General features: G+C 45.6%; 2 protein-coding genes across 6 annotated transcripts in view; one reads left to right on the top strand and one right to left on the bottom strand.

The window, feature by feature from the left end:
• The window catches only part of ASH2L (ASH2 like, histone lysine methyltransferase complex subunit), a 28,765-nt gene extending 18,953 nt beyond the window's left edge, over positions 1-9,812 (top strand). For 4 of the 5 annotated variants that reach the window (XM_044225381.1, XM_044225386.1, XM_044225384.1 and 1 more), the window contains 6 exons: positions 2,176-2,343; positions 2,587-2,780; positions 6,735-6,827; positions 8,050-8,148; positions 8,894-8,953; positions 9,047-9,812. In XM_044225381.1, the coding sequence (XP_044081316.1) occupies positions 2,176-2,343; positions 2,587-2,780; positions 6,735-6,827; positions 8,050-8,148; positions 8,894-8,953; positions 9,047-9,154 (722 nt within the window). In that variant the 3' untranslated portion in view covers positions 9,155-9,812. The remainder of the gene's footprint in view (positions 1-2,175; positions 2,344-2,586; positions 2,781-6,734; positions 6,828-8,049; positions 8,149-8,893; positions 8,954-9,046) is intronic. The other variant, XM_044225383.1, reaches the window with a different exon arrangement.
• A 3,816-nt stretch (positions 9,813-13,628) lies between these two features.
• On the bottom strand, positions 13,629-19,100 carry STAR (steroidogenic acute regulatory protein). The gene is made up of 7 exons (XM_044268208.1): positions 18,974-19,100; positions 17,698-17,811; positions 17,295-17,422; positions 15,873-16,031; positions 15,532-15,716; positions 14,852-14,945; positions 13,629-14,368 (listed from the first exon to the last, which is right to left on the bottom strand). Exons 1-7 carry the CDS (start codon positions 19,035-19,037, stop codon positions 14,255-14,257), a joined length of 858 nt encoding a protein of 285 aa, XP_044124143.1. The 5' UTR covers positions 19,038-19,100; the 3' UTR covers positions 13,629-14,254.
• Between the last annotated feature and the right edge of the window lie 4,307 nt (positions 19,101-23,407).

Here is a 23,407-nt window from a genome sequence, read left to right as displayed (position 1 = left end):
CCCCACCTAATGGCTTTAGGGCTGAATTGCCCAGAAAGGGGTAAGGGAAGAAGTATTTGAGAAAGTAGAATTTGCCGAATACCTAAGAAAGTTCCGTTAAACAGGATGTATTTAATTTAAGGAAGTTATCATTGCCTGGAACAGGAGCCATTGTGGTCCATGTAACAGAAAGAGTGTGGGGCCAAGAATTTTCAGTCAGCCGTGCCACACTGAGCTGTGGTGTGGTCACGAAGAGTCACAGGATCGGCTGCTGCATCTCAGAGTCTTGTCTACCTACCTACCTACCTAGGAAGGTACTTTGTAAATCGTAAAGACCTTTATAAAAGCTATAGCTAATCTACATTTTGTGCTTCCTCCAATAGAACTCGGGCTTTTAGTGTCATAAACGGTTTCAAATGCTATTGAAGTCTTAATTGGATCTGTGATGTTTCTACATTGATAAAATCAAACCTACATCACCTGAAAATACTCTTCTATCTTCTGTCATTTTTTTTTCTTCATTTCCAAGTCGCAATATCCCCTCCTATTGATTTAGATTGTCCCCTTATCGTACATAAGCCTCATAGTAAAGTTTCAAACATACACAAAGGTGAAAAGATGAGTATAATGAATGTTTGTATACTTTTCACCCAGATTTAACAGTTACCAAGTTTTTGCCATATTTGTTTTATCTGCTTATTTTTGTGACTTTCTTTTTCTGAATTTTTAAGAAGTAAATCTCACCCTATATACTCTAAAAAAAATACGCATTTCTAAAAGATAGGGGTGTTTTCTTTCTCTCACAACCACAATGCTCTTATCACACTTAACAAAATAGATCATTCCTTGCCATCATCTGAATTCAGTCCATAAATCATATTTCCTTGATTGTGTCAGATACCTTTTTTCCTCCCCCCCACAAAATGCTTATTAATTAAAAGAAAATAGTGACTTCATAGTGGAGAAGCCCGTGAGGCACCCCGCTAGTTAGGTGATCAAAGTGTAACATAGGCATTTTGACATTATGTGTTCCCTGATACTGTCCACTGAGAGATACAGCATTATTGACCTCACTGATACTCCTGACGAGAAAGCCAAACCTGTGCTTCAGCAGGAGTAAACATCAGACAGACCTAACCGAGGGGCATTCTACAAAGGAAAGTGACCAGTACTCTTCAAAATGTCATGGTCATGAAAGACTTGAACTGTCCAGATTGGAGGAAACTAAGGACACATGACAACCAAATGAAATGTGGGATGTTGGATTAGAGCCTGGAACAGAAAAAGGATATTATTTGGATAATTGGCTTAATTTGAAGATGATCTATAGATTACTTAATAGCATTCTATCAATGCTAATTTTTTGGTTTTGATAATTGTGTTATAGCCATAGATGGTGTTAACATTCAGGGAAGCCGAATGGAGGACATAGGAGGAATGTATACTATTCTTTAAAATCTAAAATTCTTTCAAAATCAAATATCAAGTTTATTAAAGGATGGCTTATTTAGGGGCACCTGGTGGGCTCAGTAGGTAGAGCATGCAACTTGATTCCAGAGTTGTGAGTTCAAGCCCCACATTGGGTGGAAAACTTCATTTAAAAAGAAAAAAAAAAAAAAGATGGTTTGGGGCGCCTGGGTGGCTCAGTGGGTTAAGTCTCCACCTTCAGCTTAGGTCATGATCCCAGGTCCTGGGATCGAGCCCCGCATCCCCCGCATCAGGTTCCCTGCTCAGCAGGAGCCTGTTTCCCACCCCTGTGCCCTCTCTCTCTGCCTATCTTTCTGCCTACTTGTGATCTATTTCTCTCTGTCAAAAAAAAAAAATAAAATCTTTTTTTAAAAGTTAAAAAAAAAAAAAAAAAGATGGTTTCTACAAATCAGGCTCCAGGCACATTATAATTGGTTTGTTATATTTTAGGGAATAGACAGCATTATTAATTTTAACCTGTTAACTTAAATATCATTTGATAGAAACTAAATTACCTGACCACTTTCTTCCCATTTTTTTCCTCTTGCCTTCAGCCATATCTTACATTGAGATTTTGAAACTCCTGAACTAATACTTCAGATTCTTGACCTGTTATTTCCAATTTTTTACCTTGTTCTACTAGAGTGTAGGAGACTCTGGTTTTGGGGGCAGTTGTCTCCAAGTGCCTCCAGTAAGTTACAGACCTTTGTTTTCATCTTCATACTGCAGCTCCCCAGCTGAAGATCTCTGATGACCGACTCACTGTGATTGGAGAGAAGGGTTACTCCATGGTCCGGGCTTCTCACGGGGTTCGGAAAGGTGCCTGGTACTTTGAAATCACAGTGGATGAGATGCCTCCAGACACTGCTGCCAGACTGGGCTGGTCCCAGCCCTTAGGTAAGTGGGAGCTGCTGTGTGGGCATCGCAGCAGGCAGAGACAGACAGACCATCTGCATGAGCTTTGTGACTTCTCACCTTATTGGATAAGGGGCATAAAATTCACTTCCTGAACGATTGGGTGGTTTGCAATTTTGTAACAAAAAAACAAAAACTAAAATGAGAAGGAGTACAATTTTTTCTTCCAGCAAACCGGGGTTGATTCGCCATCTTTTGACTTCCCGTTTGTCTTTATTGGGACAGGTAACCTTCAAGCTCCCTTAGGTTATGATAAATTTAGCTATTCATGGCGGAGCAAAAAAGGAACCAAGTTCCACCAGTCAATTGGCAAACACTACTCTTCTGGCTATGGACAGGGAGACGTCCTAGGATTCTATATCAATCTTCCGGAAGACACAGAAACAGCCAAGTCACTTCCTGATACTTATAAAGATAAGGTGAGTTTGTCCTCTTGCAAGATTCCCGGGTTTGAAGACCTGTGGCTGCCAATGAATGCTGCAGCAGTGGCCTGAGTGGTTTTTGTAATACTGACATACCATTCCCATGTTTTTCTCACATTTTGTTACAAAAATGTTTAGACAGAGTTGAAAGAGTTTTAAAGTCACATGTCCAAATACCCATCACCTAGATTCTGCCATTGACCTGTTATTTGTTCATTCCTCTACCCACCCATCTGTCCGTCTGCCCATCTTTAATGCACTTCAGAGAATGCTGGCCATCAATATACCACACCCCTGCCCATGTATTTCAGGATACATGTCGTTAGCTAGAGTTCAGCCTTTATTTAGTTTTTACTTTTGATATAAGACTTACATAAAATGAAATGTACAAAAATAAGTGTATATTCACTGAGTTTTGAGTTTGGCCTAAAGGAGACATTAGAATCTTACCACCCCAGAAGTTCCCTCATGCTCTTTCCCAATCAGTCCCAACTCCTATCCCTATAGAGCCAACCACTGTCTTGAAATACTTATTCCCTGTCGTAATTTTATTCCATTAGGTGTTTTTTTGTTTTTTGTTTGTTTGTTTGTTTTTTAATTTTTTTTAATTTATTTTCAGCATAACAGTATTCATTGTTTTTGTACCACACCCAGTGCTCCATGCAATCCGTGCTCTCCATAATACCCACCACCTGGTACCCCGACCTCCCACCCATTAGTTTTTTTTAAAAGATTTTATTTATTTATTTGACAGACAGAGATCACAAGTAGGCAGAGAGGCAGGTAGAGAGAGAGGAGGAAGCAGGCTCCCTGCCAAGCAGAGAGCCCGATGCGGGACCCAATCCGAGGACCCTGAGATCATGACCTGAGCCGAAGGCAGAGGCTTAACCCACTGAGCCACCCAGGCGCCCCTATTCCATTAGTTTTGTTTGTTCTTAAACTTAAGTAAATGGAACCATGTGCTATGTCATCTTTTGAATCTGGCTTTTATTGTTTGGCATAATGCTTTTGAGATTCTTTTATGTTTTTGCATGTATCCATAGCTTGTTTCCTTTAATCGTAGAGTAGTATTCCATTGTATGAATACACCACAGTGTGTTTATCCATTTTCCTGTTTTTTTTAAAAAATATTTTAAAATTCCAGTATAAATAACATACAGTGTTACATTTGTTTCAAGTGTATGATAGGGTTATTCAGCAATTCCATCTATTACTCAGTGCTCATCATGATAAGTGTACTTATAATCCCCTTCACATATTTTACACTTCCCCCCACCCACCTCCCCTAAGGTAACTACCAGTTTGTTCTCTACCATTGAGTCTGGTTTTTTGTCTTTTCTTTGTTGTGTTTCTTAAATTCCATATATGAGGGAAATCATATGATATTTGTCTTTTTCTGACTTATTTCACTTAGCATTATGCTCTCTAGCTCCATCCATGTAAATGGCAATGGCTGAGTAATGTCCCACTGTGTATACACCTTATCTTTATCCATTCATTCATCTGTGGATGGAGACTTGGGTTACTTCCATAATTTGGCTACTGTAAATAAACATAGGGATGCCTATATCTTTTTGAATTGGTGTTTTTTATTCTTTGGGTAAATACCCAGTAATGGAATTACTAGATCAGATTTTTCAATTTTCCTATGGATGGAGACTTGGGCTATTTCAAGTTTGGGGCTATTATGAATAAAGGTGATGTGAACTTTCTTGTACAAGTGTCTTTTTGTTTTTGTTTTTTTAAAGATTTTATTTATTTATTTGACAGAGAAAGAGCGAGAGAGGAACACAAGCAGGGGGAGTGGGAGAGAGAGAAGTAGGCTTCCTACTGAGCAGGGAGCCTGATGTGGGGCTGGATCCCAGGACCCCTGGAATCATGACCTGAGCCAAAGGCAGACAATGACTGAGCCACCAACGCACCCCTACAAATGCTTTTGTAAACGTGTTATTGTTTCTTTTGGGTCAGCACCTAGAATTGCAATCACTGTGTCATAAGATAGTTACATATTTAGTTTTAGAAGCAACTGCTGGACTCTTTCCACTCCCAGCTACAATGTATGATATTTGTAGTTGCTTCACATCATTGTCAGCATTTTTGTTGTCTGTCAGCTTAATTTTAGCCTTTTTGGTGGGTGCATAGTAGTGTCCTCGTGTGGTTTAAATTAGCATTTCTTTGATGACTAATGATATTCTGTAGGTTTTCATGTGCCGATTAGCCATTCATCTATTTTCTTTTGTAATGTTTCTCTTCAAATATTTCACCTTAAAAAATATATATATATCAGGTTATCCTTTTATTGAGTTATAGAGGGTTTTTTAATATATATATTGGATTACACTTCTTGGTTAGAAGTGGCCTTTTTTTTTTTTTTTTTTTAAATTTATAAGGTTTTATTTGAGAAAGAAGATAGAGCGTACGAGCTAGGGAAGAAAGGGAGAAGCAGGCTCCCTGCTCAGGTCTCAATCCCAGGACCCTGACTTGAGCCAGAAGTACATGTTTAACCAGCTGAGCCACCCAGACACCCCTAGAAGTGGCTTTTTAAAAAATATTTTTGGGGGCACTTGGGTGGCCCAGTTGCATCAAACTCTTGATCTCAGCTCGGGTCTTGATCTCAGGATTGTGAGTTGAAGCCGTAGGCAGGGCGTGAAGCCTACTTAAAAAGTAACATTTTTTTTTCCTCCTAGTCTGTGACTAATTTATTTCTTAAAGGTGTCTTCTGATGAAATGAAGTTTCTAATTTTTATGAAATCTATCAACTTTTTCTTTTACAGTTACATTGCTTTCTATAAGTTAATAATTCTTTGCTTACCCTCCACTCACGAAGATACTCTTCCATGTTTTCTTTTGAAAACATGGTTTAAGCTTTTTTATTAGGTTTCTGATCCACCTTGAATTACTTTTTGTGTATGGTGTAAAGTAGGCATCAAAGTTAATTTTTCCTTCCGTACAGATGGGTGTCCAATTATTCTAGCACCCATTTTTGAAAACTATTACCCTCATTTCTTTGGTGCCGTTTGTGAAAATCAGATGATTTTATAAGTAGAAAGTAGAGTTTGTTTTGGGGCTCTCTGTTCCATTGATCTCTTTGTTGACTTTTATGCCATACCACACTGTCTTGATTATTGCAGCTTTAGAGTAAATTTTTAAATTGGATATTATCAGTCCTCTTGCTTCTTTGTGTTTTTGTCTGGTGGGTGTGTGTGGGGGGGTGTTTAATTTTGAAGATACTAGTATATGCCTAGACTTTCTAGAAGGATATACAAAGACACTGGAACAGAGATTGCTTTTGGCAAAGGGAAACTTGAGTGTTGAAGGACATGGTGAGAGAGAGTGAGAGATACTCTTCATTTTACGTTCTGGTAGATCCTGTTGAAGTTTTTTTTCTTATTGTGTTTAATGTATGTATGTGCTAAGAGATTCAAATTTTTAAAAAAGTAATATCATCTATTTCCCTGGGAGTGAATAGTTGGGCTCTTGGGAACTGGCAAAGAATGGATGACCCAGAGACCACCTATAGGACAAGCAGGTAGGGAACTCGGATGAAAGGAAGTAGCCCTTGAAAAATGTTTTTATAGAATAAGAGATTTTAAGCTCAGTAAACTTACTTCTTTCACTGAGATCATTGAGGGAAAGAAACCTTGAATTAGTTTTAGTTTAATGGGTATTTTTATTGTGGTGAAAGTGTGTATATGTATGTTTCCTCATAAATTTTAGTAAAGACCTTTTTTGAAATGTTTAACAACTATGTGCTATCTGGTACTTTTAAGAACCACGTAGTTGTTTAAAATCTAGCAAAGCTAACCCTACATAGGTTTTTAATTTCTGTTGCAGAACATAAGGACTCCATGCTATTTGTGTGATTCTGGCTTTTTTTTTTTTTTTTTTTCATGATGATGTAGCTGATGCTTCAATGTTCCTTTTTTCCCCCTTTCTTTCTTGGTTTTCAAGGCTTTGATAAAGTTCAAGAGTTATTTGTATTTTGAGGAAAAAGACTTTGTGGATAAAGCAGAGAAGAGCTTAAAGCAGACTCCCCATAGTGAGGTGAGTCATGGTCATAAAAATGTCAGAACTAGAAGACTTTGAAGATTGGGACCAACTTCCTAATTATTAAAGTAAGGAAAATGAGGCCCAAAGGGGCAGCAGAGCGAGCTCCCTCTCCTGCCTGCTGTGTTTGTGCCCTTCCTGTGGTACCGTGCTGCCGCTCTCGGGGTTCTTTTAGGGACAGTGTACAGAGAAGGGCGTAGAAACAGCAACCTACTGAGGAAATCTACAAGCGATTGAGGAAGCAAGTCAGAGATATTCTTCTCAGAGGAAGGATCAAGTACAGAGGGAGGAACACCAGAACAGCAGAGGATGTTGCTGTGTGACCCAGAGGCGGAGGAGCTGTCATGGTTCATTCAGGGTCCTCTAGAACTTTCCCTACTTCCTGTTCCAAGGTTGATGGAAACACGTCTGCCCAAAGTCCTAGTGTGAATAAAGGCTGGCATGACTGGACCAGCCACAGGGGACGAAAATAGGAAAAGGGCGGAAGAAATTTTTGAGTGGGAGACATTTTTCCATAAAAATGCTGCAAAACATCCTGGGACAGTAATAGAGGCGAATGTAGGAGAAAATAAAGTAGGGCTCCAATTGTCTTTAGGGAGAAAATGTAAAGGGAAACAGCTAATAGGTCTAAGGATAATAGAACCAGATAATCCAGCCTGGGAGAATATCGCTCTTGCTGGGAAGAACAGGCAGAGAAAGTTACTTCAGAAAAAGCCTTTTCTGAAGTCCATAGATAGTGGTTGAGAGAGAATATTTAGAATAATTTCAAAAGCAAAAGGACAAAGAAAATGAGGATTCTGAAACTCAGAAGATCTGAAGAGATTTTCAAAGGAGAAATACAGAAGCGAGAGGGAAGGGAGCAAATGAATAGGCTTACAAGGGTATGGTTCCAAGGAATTGGTGGAAAACAAAATTCATTTTTATAAATACAGTGTAACGAATAATACAGAGTCGAATAGTTTGGTATAAGTATAGGAATCCAGAAAGCAAATAAACCTGAAGACCAACTAGATTAGTGCATGTGAATATGCTCTGAAAAACCTGGAAGTCCTCTATAAATGTAAGACACTGTTGTTGCTGCGCAAGCTACGTGCTGTTCATGGAAGACATTATTAGCAGCACGGTGACAGCACTGCTAAAGGGTTCTCCAAGTGAGTTCTTTTTCAGTTTGTTTGTTCCATTGTTAAATTCTGAAGTAAAACCACGGTTTTTGTTTCAGATAATATTTTATAAAAACGGTGTCAATCAAGGTGTGGCCTACAAAGATATTTTTGAGGGGGTTTATTTTCCGGCCATCTCACTGTATAAGAGTTGCACGGTATGTATCCTCTGTTCATCCTGTAAACACGACTTGAAGGAAATAGGTGAATTGTTGTATTGGAAGAGCCATTGATAGGAGTTCCAGAAAGAAGTCTAAATAGCCTGAATGAGATGGAAATACGTTCCTGCTGTGACAGTTCCAAAAACAGTTGGGTGTCTTAGGAAGTATTTGCTTGGATAGATACAAGATTGATGCCCCATACTTTTCTTTTGAATGTACTGTGTGGCGAATGTTATTGTTCAGTGTAGGGCATATGCAGTATATACATACATCAGTCAGCTTGGTGTTATAGGTCATGGTGACCCACCACTACTGGCTATTAACTGTTGGTTACTTCATACACTGTGCTGTTTGTGTTTGTTTTATTTTGTTTTGTTTTTAATATGATCCAGTGTGAAAGGGACTCTCATCAGATCTTTTTAGGTTTTTGTGGTTGTTTTAAGTGGTTTGAAAAGGTCATCTGGAAGTTTCCATGTATTTTTAGTCTCTCAGTAACTAACCACCATTTAAGTAGAATAAGGAAATCTTTAGGTTATAAACAGAACTCAACAAAAGTCTATTTTAGTTCTCTAATTTTCGATGGACATTAGGGTGTTGACCACTTTTAGCAATGGTAATCTGTTTCATTTGTTCCACGACACCCTGAATGTCATAGCTACATTTAAAAAGTTCCTGTGTCACGTTAAACTTTTTCACTCTTTTCTTCTGTGTTTTCATGTCTGTCTGAATCGAACTGTCACAGGTTTCCATTAACTTTGGACCATGCTTCAAGTATCCTCCAAAGGATCTCACTTACCGCCCTGTGAGTAACAGTCACGACGCAAGCTCAGTATCTCTGTTACTTCTCGTTGTCATGTTCTCATCACCTCATTTCTGTTTCTTGTTCTTCCCACAGATGAGTGACATGGGCTGGGGCGCTGTGGTAGAGCATACTCTGGCTGATGTCTTATATCATGTGGAAACAGAGGTGGATGGGAGGCGCAGTCCGCCATGGGAACCCTGACCAGGTCCCTCTTTCTTTGCAGCTGTGGACTTTCTGGGGAATAAATTGGGGAGGGGGGATCTGTTTTTTTGTTTTTTGTTTTTTTTTTTAACTATTGCAAACATTCTCCCAAAGATACCGCAGCACAGAGCCTCTCCTGTTAGCAAGTGAAAAGTGGGGGTGAGACTGGCAGAGACTGCCTGCCCTGCAGCGCGTCGCCCACTTCTGGTGACTGCTTCTGTTTTGTGTGCCATATGCCAGCGGCTGCTGACCCTCGGATCCCATGCGCTCCCTGTGAAACTGGTGCTGTCCAATGTATCCCACCAACTGGGACTCGATACCTTGCTGTATTTTCTACCGAATGAATAATCTTATCCAAGTAGCTAACTTATTTAAAGACATTTCTTTTTGTGATGTGGAGTTCATCCTATCTGATTTCCAAGGAAGTAATTGGCTTGAATCTGAGAACACCCGAAATCTGTGGCTGTACATTCCAGATCTAAAAGGTCTTTCCTTTTGATGTGGGTTTTTATTCATTTTGAAATATTTTTGAACACTGGGGTCTCTGGAACCACTAGGTCTGTAGAACTGTAATTGTGGGGGAAAAAAAAAAAAAAACTTGCTTGCAGCTTTTTAGAAATTCTTCCCAAATAAAACTGGTCTTCAAGTGTGTGTGACACTTTGCTTCCCTTTCACATTGGATTCTTCTTGGGACTGGGGTAGCAAGGTAGGCAGTCTGAGGAACGGTGGTCAGAACTGGGAAGACAGGCATGTTTCTGACTCGATCCCAAGCCCTCTTCTCCTGCTTCCAGTGTTTCCAGCCAACCCAGCTATGGTCTTTATCCTGTGAAATCGGAACCTCAAGGAGGTGAACAAGAATTTAAAAGGGTTCATGGGGGAATGCCTGGGTGGCTCAGTGACTTAAGTGGCTGGCTCTTGATTTCAGCTCATGATCTCAGGGTCCCAGGATTGCGCCCCGCATCGGGCTCTGCGCTCAGTGGGGAGTCAGCTTGGGATATTCTCTCTCTCTCTCTCTCTATCAAATAAATAAATAAAATCTTAAAAGAAAGGAAGGGAGGGAAGAAAGAAAAGAAGAAAGAAGTGAAGGGGGAAGAAAGAAAGAAATTTCCCAAATCTCAAGTGACTATTGGTGTCTTAACACAGTAGCTTTGAGCAATGTCCACAATAGCCAAACTGTGGCAACGAGATGCCCTTCAGCAGATGAAAGGATAAAAATTTGGTCCATATATACAATGGAATAGTACTCAGCCATCAGAAAGGATAAATACCCAACTTTTCCATTAACGTGGTTGGGGCTGGAGGAGATTATACTAAGAGAATGTCAATTATCATATTTTTTCACTTATTTGTGGAACATAAAGAATAGCAAGGAGGATATTAGAAGAAGGAAGGGGGAAATGAAGGGGGGGTATCGGGGTGGGAGGCAGACCATGAGAGACTATGGACTCCAAGAAATAGGATTTTCAAGCGGAGGGGTGGGGGATGGGTTAGCCCGGTGATGGGTATTAAGGAAGGCATGGATTGCATGAGCACTGGGTGTTATGCACAAACGACGAATCATGGAACACTACATCAAAAATTAATATATGGTACTGTATGGTGACATAACAATTAGAAACCAAAAAAAGAACACGGTAGCTTTGGCTAATATATTTGTCTCCTAAGAAACCATCCAGGCTGTTTTGGCCATTTTGCATCTTTTCACAGAAGACTTAATAGAGTCAGTATGATTGTAGGCTAAAGACTCAGTCTATCACAGCTGAACACCTACCTATTCATTCCTGGCTGGTCTTAAAGGGCAGACTTGGTTATAAAGCTGGATGATCAGAGATTGAAGAACTCAGAGAATGAGGGTAGTGTTTTTTTTTTTTTTTCTTGCTCACTTTTTATTAACATAAAATGTATTTGTTGCACCTGGGGTACAAGTCTGTGAATCGTCAGGCTTACATATTTCACAGCACTCACCATAGCACATACCCTCCCCAATGTTTATCACCCAGCCACCTTATTCCTACCCCCCCAACCTCCCAGCAACCCTCAGTTTGTTTTGTGAGATTGAGAGTCTCTTCTGGTCTGTCTCCCTCTCGATCCCATCTTGTTTCGTTTTCCCCTCCCTACCATCCACAGCCCCCAACCCTGCCTCTCAAATTCCTCATATCAGAAAGATCCTATGAAAAATGTCTTTATCTAATTGACTTATTTCACTCAGCATAATACCCTCTAGTTCCATCCATATCGTTGCAAATGGCAAGATTTCATTTCTTTTGATGACTGCATAATATTCCATTGTATATATGCACCACCTCTTCTTTATCCATTCATCTGTTGATGGACATCTAGATTCTTTCCATAGTTTGGCTATTCTGGACATTGCTGCTATAAACATTCAGGTGCATGTGCCCCTTCAGAGCACTACGTTTGTATCTTTAGGGTAATTACCCAGTAATGTGATTCCTGGGTTGTATTGTAGCTCTAGTTTTCAACTGAGGGTAGTGTTCATTAGAGGAAGCTGGAGATAAATTCTTTGTAATATAAATTACCAAGTTACTTGTACACCCACTTTCCATTTTAATGATAAAATTTTTTTACATCGGATTTTCATAGATCAGAGGTTGCAGAAGTAATGATTTTGCCCATCTATATTTAAAAGCACGTGTGTTTCTAATGAATACTGTTTTTCTGAAAATAAATAAATTGGAAAAAAAATCAATAAAATAAAAGCACGTGTGTTTCGAGGTTCATTTGGAGAACTCATAGAATCCCCACTCTTCATGGGGACCTCTAGCAGATCATCACTGACAACTTAATTTTATTCCAATGTAAAATTAAACAAGTGGGAAAATATCTCCCAGTCCCCTCAAAGACACAGTTGCTTGGTTTGAAGAAGGCAAATTACAATCAAGCTCAAAACTTCACTGGTATGTGGTAAAATGCCATTGTTTTGCTTTCAGCCTGTTCTTTTTTGAAACCAGAGTGTATATTGCTTCACACATCTTTAAACATCTTTAAACAATCATTTTCTCTTAGCTGGGAGTGTATGATAATTCTGTTCTAGAAATACTTCTACAACTATGCCCTCTCATTCTGAAGCTCCCAGATAGATAAACAATAATTGTGTGTGTGAGTCTTATTTTTATTTATTTGACAGAGAGAGAGTGAGAACAGGAACACAAGCAGAGGGAGAAGCAGGCTTCCCTTGGAGCAGGGAGCCTGATGTGGGACCTGATCCCAGGACCCTGGGATCACGACCTGAGCCGAAGGCGGACACATAACCGACTGAACCACCCAGGCGCCCCAACAGTAATGTGATCTATGCTAAAAATAGACCATTCTAGGAAATGATCAGAATAAATAATAAAAAATGCTTTTCTGAGCTGTAAAATTTTAATAGCTCAATAAATATCAGCACTCCCACTCCTGCTAAACTCTTTAATAAATAAGCTAGGGCTCTATTTCCAAATGCTTTAAATCAGCAATGCTATTAGAACCAGAATGGAAAAGCTTCAAGGGGTAAGGGTTGGTTTTGCACCTTCCCTACACACATTAGCAAAGTAATCCCCTCTCAGTTTATATTTTTAAAGCATAAATTCTCCGAATCTCCGAAGGGGAATTGGCTATCACCATAGCACCTCTTTTCAGCCATCTCCTCCGGAGATTGTAGAACACTGACCTGTTAATGGCAGAAAGTGGCAGCCCTGAACCAGGCTGGAAGCTGATATAATTAGCTCTGAACTAAAGATTCAGTTCCCTTTTTAGATCTCAACATCCTCTTCAGGGAAAATAATAAGATCTGTTTCTGTTCAACTTTGTCATTCATTCTATTTGGTCCTGCCCTGTCTATGTGTTTTTAAGATTTTATTTATTTATGAACAGAGAGATGGAGAGCACAGGTAGGCAGAGCAGCAGGCAGAGGAGCTGAGCAGGGAGCCTGATGCAGGACTCCATCCCAGGACCCTGGGATCATGACCTGAGCCGAAGGCAGAGGCTTAACCGACTGAGCCACCCAGGTGTCCCTCTGTTCTATCTTTTAAGTCGGTAAATGAAAATCCTCAGTCAGAATCCTCTTCCAGTACTCATCCATCAGCCACCAGTTCTGGAGTTCTTTCAAGAATTGATTTAGGCTTGTCCTTATCATGGAAATTAAACCCTTATGAAAGATCCTGATAACAGATTTTAAATAATTGAGTGACCTAAGTGCCCAGTAGTTTTTCCTTCTAGTGAGCTATGGGATCTAGTTTCATTAAAATCTTTGTCTAGCTTCTGCTCAGGTCATGAACTGGGGGTCTGCTTATCCTTCTTTCTATGCCCCTCCCCCCTGCTTGTGCTCTGTCTCTCTTTCAAATAAATAACATCTTAAAAAAAATAAAATAAAAACCTTTGTCCAGGACTCCTTTATCAAAAAGTTGCAGTTTACTAGAAAGATTTTTTTTAAAAGAATTTTTAAACAAATAGGTACAGACTGAAGTTTTTGTGTCGGTTAGGAGTCTTTATTCTGACTGGTGCTCATGGAAGAAATAGGAGAATGGGATTAATTAGTTTTCTGCATTTTTTCAATCAAGAAAACTTAGACTACATTTCTTAAAGGCACCTGCTGTGGGGAGTTGCTGATCTTTGGTGCTGCTTGCTACTTATTTGGTAGAGGAGCAGAGGGTTGCTGGAGTCCCTTTTGTCACACCCTGCTGCATCCACACACATGGCCTCTGAGGAATGGCGCTCATGAGCCCATAAAACATAAGGCCCCAGTCCTTGTGTTTAGCACCCTCGCACCCTGTATCAGTACTATTTTAAAGATGTTTTTAAATAGAAGTATAAGGGCTTAGAAAGAAGTCTTACAAATATTTGGGGTCCCTTAACCTTCGTTTCGCAGCTAATCCCCGAATGAAGTTAGAAAGCTCTTTCTCTTAAACGCCTTGTCCCCATTTTCTTGGTTGTAAAATTTGACCAATCTGAGTCCCAGTATCCTACTGTAAATACACTCCCACCCCATCCCACAGTCCCAGATGAAGATCTTAGACAGACTTGTAGGCTTCTAGCAGAGATCTTCCCGATGAGCGTGCAAGCCAGTGCAGCTAGGGACAGTTGGAAGAAGCAGGCTGGTCCTTAACACCTGGCTTCAGGAGCAGGGCTGGACTCCAGGTGCTTGCGCAGGTGGTTGGCAAAATCCACCTGGGTCTGTGATAAGACCTGGTTGATGATGGTCTTTGGCAGCCATCCCTAGAGAAGAAGAAGAATTAGGCCATCTCATGCGTAATGTTCCACTGTAGAAACCTCTGACTCCTATCACAAACATGAGTTGCTTAGGGCTTGGTCTTCCAGCTCTGTTTATGGGTGGGACCTTGGGGTCGACCAGGAAGACTGCATTACTGCCCTGCTGTCCCGACAGTGTAAGAAGCACAGAAGTGCTCTCACCCCAGCTGTGTGACCCTGAGCTAGCGACCGTATCTTGTCGGGCCTAAGTTTCTTCTTTCCAAGTTGATAACTGCAGAGTTGAAATGTGACACAAGAGGTAAAAGGGAGAGAAGCTATTACAGGCTTTTGAGATGATGGACTAACAGGCCATTACTCAAGCCTCTTCCCTCCAACAGCCTGTCTAAAAATGGAAGAGGGTTTTTCCTGTTCCTTTTGGGGTAATGTGGGAGGGTGAGAGCCAGTATTCCTCCCCACCACCTGCACACTGAGCCATCTTGTGCCCCTCACCTTGAGGTCAATGCTGAGCAGCCAGGTGAGTTTGGTCTTGGAGGGACTTTCAGCCAGGGGATGGAGCACCATGCACGTGGGACCATGCTCACCCCTGGCAAATGAAGAGAGAAGTCAAGTCAGGAGGACCGTGCAGAATTCTTTATGCTGACCGGTTATACTACCCACACTTCCCTATTACCTTGCCTTTTCCCAATCTCAGAAATATTTTTTGCCAAGGGTGATATGTAATGGTTGGCATGGTTGCCAGATCATCAGAACACATGTTGGGTGGACCTGGAGCCTGGCAGCCTCCCGTGGTGCCTTTAAGTTGCTGATGCCAGAGAAAGTGTCCAGGGCAGTGACTGGGGCCCCTGGAAAATGGGGGTAGCAGCTGTGTTCTGAGTAGTATGGATTACATTTTGATCACCAGTAGGGTTGTACCTGAACACACCAGCTAAACCTCAACCCTACGTGTTCTAGAAAATTATTAAGGTGCTTAAATTTCCTGGGAAGTTCGGGACAAAGTGGCTATGTGGGGCCAAACTTGGCTTCCTCCCCTGCTATGGAAAAATAATATTTCCATGTAACAGGAAGCTGAAGGTAGAGATCAAGGCCTGGTTTCTTGGAGCTGAGGATTCATCACACACTTGGCGGTGCATCCCACAAGCCTATGTTCCGAGAGGGATTGCAAGTATTACCTGATGACACCTTTCTGCTCGGGCATCTCCCCAAAATGTGTGGCCATGCCAGCCAACACACAGGTGGACCCGCGGCGCTTGGCACAACGCACGCTCACGAAATCACGGGGCCCCACCAGGTTTCCTGCTGCTTCTGCAGCCAACTCGTGAGTGATGACTGTGTCCTTTCCAATCTTCTGCAGGACCTAGCAGGCCACAGGGAGTCAGAGTTACCACTCAGCCAGTGCTGGGGCAAAGGCACCACTCACAGCTTGTAGCTTCTTTGCTACCTTTCTGACTGAGCTCCCAGGGTTCCTGCCCCACCCCCACCACCCCCACCCCCAAATCTGGACTCTCCTCACCTTGATCTCCTTGACATTCGGGTTCCATTCTCCCATTGTCTCCATGCGTTCCACGAGCTCTTCATAGAGCCTCTCCATGGGCTGGTCCACCACCACCTCCAGCCGGAACACCTTGCCCACATCTGGGACCACTTTACTCAGCACTTTGTCCCCGTTCGTCTGTCAGGGACAAAAGAGGACGTTCAGGAAAAAGGTCAGAGAAAAATATCTCTCACTTAGGGCCCACAGACCGGCAAGGCAGGCAAGGCAGGAAAGAAGTCTGAGCTAAGCATGAAGAAGCCTAACAGCACTTCTGATTAAGTCGGTAATTCTTGCTGCAAGCCTCGAACATCTGCTGAAGCCTTGAGAGGTAACCTGCCTGCTCCTGGGCACTCTTTTCTTGGTGGTAAGTTTTGATGGGTGTGGGGTAGGTTTAACTGAAAAGGCTCTGCTTGACTCAGAAGCACAAAGTTGCTGAGCGAGACAAACCTGGGAGTGGGAGAGCCTGGTCTACAACCAGCTAATCACACGCACCCAATTGGGAGCTTAAAAGAGGTTTTTCAGGGGCGCCTGGGTGGCTCAGTGGGTTAAAGCCTCTGCCTTTGTCTCAGGTCATGATCCCGGGATCCTGGGATCGAGCCCCACATTGGGCTCTCTGCTTGGCGAGGAGCTTGCCTCCCCCTTTCTCTTTCTCTGCCTGCCTCTCTGCCTGCTTGTGGTCTCTGTCAAATAAATAAAAATTAAAAAAAAAAAAAAAGAGATGTTCAGTCCAATACCTTATTTTACAACGGAAGGCTGTAGGCCCAGAGACCCTTAGCCTCAGGCCATTGCGGGGCGTGCATCTCAGATTTCCTGACTCCCAAACCAGTAGTCTGCTAACTCAGAACTTGAAGAAGGAGTGGGTTTACCTGAACTTAGGGCAACAGGGAGCATAGAAGTTTCTGGAAGACGGCAGAGCCACCAAAGTCTCAGTAGAGCCCGTGGCCTTGAACACATGCCTATTACCGGTTCCCTGTCAGGATGCAGTGCTCAGGAGCCCAGAAACCCAGAAGGCCTCGGGCCATCTGTATTCTCGTGCAGTTCCTTTGTGGCTGAACCCAGATGAGCCCTGCAGGTTGATCAGCCCCAACACCACGCCCTGGCCCCGGCACTTCGACCCAGGCTGGTGCAGGCCTCTAACGCATGCAGAACTCCCACTGCATGGTCTCTGCCAGATGCGGCGTACGATGTGTTTGGATGGTAACGAAGGATCCCGGAACAGTGTTTCCCAAACTCGAATCTCCAGGATGTCTCTGAGGGGCCGGAGGAGTATCTGAGGATGTATTCTTGGGAAAGGAGAATTTTCAGATTAAAACCACCACTGCATGAAAAAGGAATCCTGAGGCCTTAAGGATGGCAGTGGAACGGTGAGGAGCGCGTGGGTTCCTCCAGGCCCACACTTACCTGCTGGTTCTCCTTCTTCCAGCCTTCCTGGTTGCTGAGGATGCCCAGGGCCTTCTGCATGGCCTCCTCGCCCTGCCGGATATAGGCCAGCTCCTGGTCGCTGTAGAGGGTGTCTTCCAGCCGTGAACCTGTACACAGCCAAGGAGAGACCTAGCTTGCTCCGCTTCCCTGGCCTCCCCGACCCACCGCTTCCATCCCTTCCATCTGGGTCTGCTCATTCCTCTGAAGAGCCAAGGCCAAAGCCAGAGGGTACCCCCTGCAGGCGAAGTTAAACACAAAGCTGCAGCCAACAGGGGGTCTGGCCTTGAGGAACTCCAGGAGAAAGGCCAGCTTAGGGTTAGGGGAAGGTGGGGGCGCTGGAGGGAATTTACCGCTGGCAGGAACCTGAAGCCTCAGCACTTACCAAGCAGAGAGCTCCGGCGCCGAACCTGGCTGATCCACGCACCTGGGGTCGGGCCCCCCAGTGCCCTCCGGTTCAGCTCCTGGCCAATGGCCAGCACAGCTTGCTGCCTCAGCCCTGCAGAGAGGGGAGCAAATTGTTGCCTAGGATCGAGAAATGCCCTTAGAGAGGGACCACTGGGTCCCTTGCCACAGATGAGGAAACACTGGGAGAGGGAGGTGACTTGCTCAGAAACACAGATCCCTAGTGGGGACCTAAATTAGTGCCAGGTCGACTCCCTGTCCAGGGCCCTTACTCTGGCAGCCAGGCTGCGTCCGGGGGCCAGAGTCAACCTTCCCTCTGGGCTGGGCTGGCCAGGCCTCATCCTGCCTGGACCGGGGGGGGGGGGGGGGGGGGGGGGGGTTGGGGGTGGTGGTTACCGGAGCCGGCTGACGTTTCCTTCTCTTCTCGAAAGAGAGAGAAGCTTCGTCTAACTAGAAAAAACCTGCTGCAGGAGGAGAATCAAAGACCCCCCCCATCCCCTGTAGTCTGTGTTGCTGTGAGCAGCTGGGGTCCTTTGCAGGAGTAACTGCTCAATATGCCCTCGGGATTGAGCACGGTGAGCTGAGCGGTGAGTCTCGTTGGTCTAGGGCTGTCGCAGGGATTCCAAGCACAGCTTCCATGGAAACAGAAGCCCGTTCCACCCAGTGTAATTGGGAAGCACTTTAAGTTGGTTTGTGCACCCTTCAGCAACTGCAAGGGATTAACTCAGATAACCCTAGGTCTTGATTAGCTCTATAAAATCAGATTTGGGTAACCAGTTCTGCCTCCTCTTTGTACAACCTAATCAGACTTCCAGCTTTCCACTTTCTCTCTTCACTTTGCTCTTCTCTGCACCCCCCACCCCCCTGCCCATGTCTCGGGCTTCCCAGCACTGCTCACTGGACTCAAGGCTCACTCCCACCCCTGCACTGTGGCTCAGTCCTTCCTGGTATCCTTGGGGCCGATCCAGGCAAAGTCAGGAAGAGCTCAGGAAAGATTGGAGCCCTGGAGAGAAGGGCAGAAGTGACAGAATCTTGGAGGGGGGGGCGGCACAGGCATCTTAGAATCCAGCCCAACTGTTCCTGGGAAACAGGGCGGTCCAGAAGGAAAGAGACCTGTGCAGGTTTCCCCAACAGGAGGCCCAAGTGGGATCAGCGCGTGAGCAGCGGGCTCCCTCCCCCACTCCCAGTCGCACACAACCACACTGCCTGAGTGCTCTGGGTCAGCACGGGGCCACCCCAGAGGCCGGGGAGCTCACCCTTCATGTTATGCAAGTGTCTGTAGGAGCTCCCAGCACATAGCTTGAATGTGGCCAGAAGCATGGTGTCCGGGCAGTGGGGAGAGGCAGGGGCGCGGTGCTGTGGCCACTGCTGCTGTTGCCTCGGCTTCTTCTGCCTCTACCCTCCTTCCTCACTGAGGCTGTCAAGGTCTGCCTCTAGGTCCTGCAGCTGTGGCTGGGGACCAGCCAAGGGTTCTGCGTCTTAAATGCCCCCCAGCTGAAGGCTGTACTTCATCATCCGGAGATAAAAAAAGCCACCGCTCGCTGTGCGAAGGAAGGGGTCAAGGGTAGAGGGATTGCCTCACACTGTGGTTTTGGCCACTTGCGGGGAGTCTGAAGGAGGGTGCAGAGGCAGGAGCCAGGAGGCCCGGAGGCGGTGTCGAAGGAGCAGTGGATGGAGCGAGGAGAAAAAGCAGCCGCTGAGGTCAAGGCCCTTTGGAAGAAAGCACACACTATCTGACTGGTTTTCAAAGAGCATGTGGGTGTACTGTTTAAAATGCAGGTTTCTGGGGGCGCCTGGGGGGCTCAGTTAAGCATCTGCCCGTGGCTTAGGTCAGGATTCTGGGGTCCTGTGCTCAGTGTGGAGTCTGCTTCTCCCTCTCCTTCTCCTGCTCTTACTCATGCTTTCTCCATCTCTGTCAAATAAATAAACAAAATATTTTTTTAAAGATCTATTTATTTATGACAAAGAGCACAAACGGGAAGCAGCAGGCAGAGGGAGAGGGAGAAACGGGCTCCCTGCTGAGCAGGGAGCTTGATGTGGGGCTCGATCCCAGGACCCTGAGAGCCAAAGGCAGACGCTTACCTGACTGAGCCACCCAGCTGCCCCAATAAACAAAATTTTTAAAAAATAAAAAAATAAAATGCAGAATTTTGGCCCTCAGCCTCAGAAACTCTTAAGTTTAACAGGTCTAGAATTGAGGCCCTAAAACTTGTATTTAAAAAAAAATTCCCGGGGTGCCTGGGTGGCTCAGTGGTTAAATCCTCTGCCTTCGGCTCAGGTCATGATCTCAGGGTCCTGGGATCGAGCCCCACATTGGGCTCTCTGCTCAGCGGGGAACCTGCTTCCTCCTCTCTCTCTGCCTGCCTCTCTGCCTACTTGTGATCTCTCTCTGTCAAATAAATAAATAAAATATTTAAAAAAAAATTCCCAGGTGGTTGCTACACAGGTATCCTGTGAACTGCATGGTACTCTTTGAGAAGCATTGCCCTGGTCTCTAACAAACTCTCTTCCCTTTAATATTGAACTTGAGGGGGCACCTGGGTGGCTCTGTCGGTTGAGTCTTGGGTGTCTGCCTTTGGCTCGGGTCATGGTCTTGGGGTTCTGAGATGGAGCCCCACATTGGGCTCCCTGCTCCGCGGAGAGCCTGCTTCTCCCTCTCCTGTCTGCTCATGCTCTCTGTAGCTATTTCTGTCTCTCTCATTCAAATAAAAAAATAAGTAAAATCTTTAAAAAAGAAAAAAAGATTGAACTTGAGGTTGCTTTTAAGCGAGATTCACCCAGCAAGAATATTGGGGGTCAAGAGAATCACACTATGTGGCCCCTGACCCGGGGCCTGCCTTCTTTGTGAGAAAGTTCTGTGTCCTGTCACCAGTGGACGGGAGGTGGCAGGGAGGGGAGGCCTACGAGGTGGGGAGCAGTAGCAGACCCTCACTGGCTCTTGCTGTCTCTTTCACTACAGGAAGGATGAAAGGGATGGGATCTCAGAGCCGGCCAATGCCCAGAGCCCAGCAGAACAGAGTGAGTCCCACCCCCGGCCCTCCATCAGCCCCTCATGAGCAGTGGAAAGGGTCCAGCAATCTAGGGGTCCTTGTCCCGGGCTCCTCTCTGAGCAGTGGCTGCCCAGAGGTCCCTCGGCCCATTTCTCAAGGCCCACTGTGGGCCCTCTTCCTCCGGGAAGCCTTCCTCGACCACCCCAACCCTCTGGAACGGCTTGTTCCCGTCTCACATCCTTACTATCACTGCCACTGGCGGGGTACATCGTGTGGGGTCCCGATTTGTATAATGGTTTGTATGTGTTTTCTTGTCTCTTCCATGGGACTGTTCCTCCCTGAGGCAAGCGCCATGTCCACTCCCCTCTCTCCCCCACACTCAGCCACAGGCAGGACACAGAGCAGACTCCTGCTCCTTCTCTATGGGGTGACCAGCTGCGGAAGGTGGGGGGTGTAACTCTTTCTTTGGCTGAGGAAACGAGCCTGCAGGCTTTGTTTCCAGCCCCTGCAGAGTCCCAGAGGAGACAGCACCAAAGGGAGAGGCCCCAGCGGAGGCCTGGGAGGCCTGAAGCTTTCACGGCTGCAAGAGAAGGTGCAGAGGGCAAGCTGGGAAGGCTGGGTGGCAGCTACCCCTGGCTTCTCCTCACAGGGACACGTGCGCCCTCAAGCACATGTGCCTCTCAGTGGAGGTGGTGGGGAGCGGGAGGGGGTTATTATGGGACAGTCCACGCAGATAATGTTCAAGGCCCCGCTGTTGCCATCTTGGGGAGAGTTATGGCCACCGTAAGCAGGGAGGAGTTGGGGTGGGGAGATGGCAGACTCGAGCATCAGCTGCTGCTGATGTCAGAGCTGCCACTGACTCAGGGAGGGGTGCTGGTGACCTCCCCCAAGGCCAAGGCCTTCGTGGTCCCTTCTTCATCCTTTCCAGGATCAATGAGTAGTTAACTCTCACCGTCCCTCTGAGCAGTAAGGTGGGGAGACAGGTTTGGAACTTCCTCTGGCTCTGGATGTCATTTGTACCTGGCTTTGCTTCTTGAGGAGGACAGAGACCCCAAGGGAGGAGACTGGGTGGCCAAGTCAGGCCAGGGAGAAAGGCGACCAGAGGTCAGGCTCAGACGGTACGGAGTGGTGGGTGGGGGTGGGCGGGGGAGAAAGGCCGGGTTTGGGAGCCCTCATTCCTTCAACACCCCCTTGTTGAGTGCCCACTGTGTGGACGCTCTGCCCTTGCGAGGGAAAATGAACCATGTGGCCGAGGAGGAGAGCAGGGGAGCCCAGGAGGAGTTTGGAAGTACAGAGGGCCTCACCATGCAGTGGGAGGGCAGAGTGGGAAGGAAGACTTCTGGGAGGAAGGGACGTTTGAGCCAGAGCATGGAAAGTGCAGTTAGGAGCTGCTGGGTTTGAGATGGAGGATGGGGTGTGTGTTCTGGGAAGAGCGTCTGGCCAGCAGCCCAGAGAAAGGATCCGAGGGCTGCTCCACAGCAGGGTAAGGACTGGTGGGAGGTGGAGTACGGGGGTGGGGGGCGCGGGAAGATTCCCCTGCAGTGCTGGGCTGCGCTGTCTGGGTCTCTGGCTCAGAGGAGGTGTGCGGCAGGGGTGGGGGGTGCGTCTCGACCTGAGAGGCTGGGCTGGCCATGTGGGGAGGCTGGGGAGTGGAGGACACCGGTGTTACACTGCAGTGGGTTCCCAGGTCCCCCATCTGTCTCTTGCTTCGAGATTCCCAGCCACTCACTGCTTCCCTTTGAACTTCCTGATCCATGAAACGGGGGTATATTGTCCTTTTCTTTTCCTTTGTGCGACCCTCTCAGGGCGGTGGGAAGGCTGCCATCAGGTGACAATACGCCAGGAGCCCACAAGAGAAAGTCCAGACCTCTTAGCCCAATCTCTGGGTCCTCCAGTGTCTCCTGCGCTGGCTGTCTTCTCTGGGGCCTGTGGGCTGTCTGCCCCGTGCACACCCTCTTCTAGTTCAGGTAACTCACAGCATCACCTGCCCTCAAGCCTTCCCCTTGGGCCCCACCTTGCTCTGCTCTTTAACTAGAATCCAGTACTTTTTCCTGTGGGCCCCCTTGATAAAAGTGTATCACAGTATCAGTAAGACCACTGTCCCTCCCGCCCCTCCCTCCCACACACCCCTTTTTAAAAATACTACTATTTTAGGGCAGCTTTAGGTTCTCAGCAAGATTGGAAGAAAGACACAGAGGTTTTGTTTTTAAGATTTTCTTAAATTTAATGATTTGAGAGAGAGGGTACAAGCAGGGGCAGAAGCAGAGGGAGAGGGAGAAGCAGGGTCCCTGCAGAGTGGGAAGCCTGACTTGGGGCTTGATCCCAGGACCTCGGGATCACCACCTGAGGTGAAGGCAGATGTCTAACCTACTGAGCCACCCAAGTGCCCTGGGAAGAGGTTTTTTATATACTCCGTGTCCCCACACATGCAGGTCCCCCTTTTTTGCATGTCCATAGCTCCATAAGGACCTGTAAACTCCATGAGAACTTGGATCCTTTGCAAGTTTTTAAACCCCTAGTGCTCAGCACAGTGCTAGATAATTCATAACCGCATCAATGTTTAATAAATGTTTGGAAAGCGTAGAGGCTGGTGCTTCACACCTTCTCAATAAATACTGATTTTCTTCCATCTCTTAAAGGTGGTCAGCCTGGAGGGGAGGGCAAATCCTGAACTGCTTTCCATCCTAAATGGATGGAAAG

Source organism: Neovison vison, chromosome 11 (assembly GCF_020171115.1).
Source record: "Neovison vison isolate M4711 chromosome 11, ASM_NN_V1, whole genome shotgun sequence".
NCBI lineage: Eukaryota > Metazoa > Chordata > Mammalia > Carnivora > Mustelidae > Neogale > Neogale vison.
This window is presented reverse-complemented; position numbering and strand designations above follow the sequence as displayed.

Excerpts from the sequence above, each read along its gene's own strand:
- STAR (XM_044268208.1), bottom strand. The coding sequence starts at position 19,037 with ATGCTTCTGGCCACATTCAAGCTATGTGCTGGGAGCTCCTACAGACAC. Across the intron at positions 17,812-18,973 it reads ACACTTGCATAACATGAAGG|GGCTGAGGCAGCAAGCTGTG; the intron begins GTGAGCTCCCCG and ends CCCTCTCTGCAG. Across the intron at positions 17,423-17,697 it reads GCGCCGGAGCTCTCTGCTTG|GTTCACGGCTGGAAGACACC; the intron begins GTAAGTGCTGAG and ends GGCTGTGTACAG.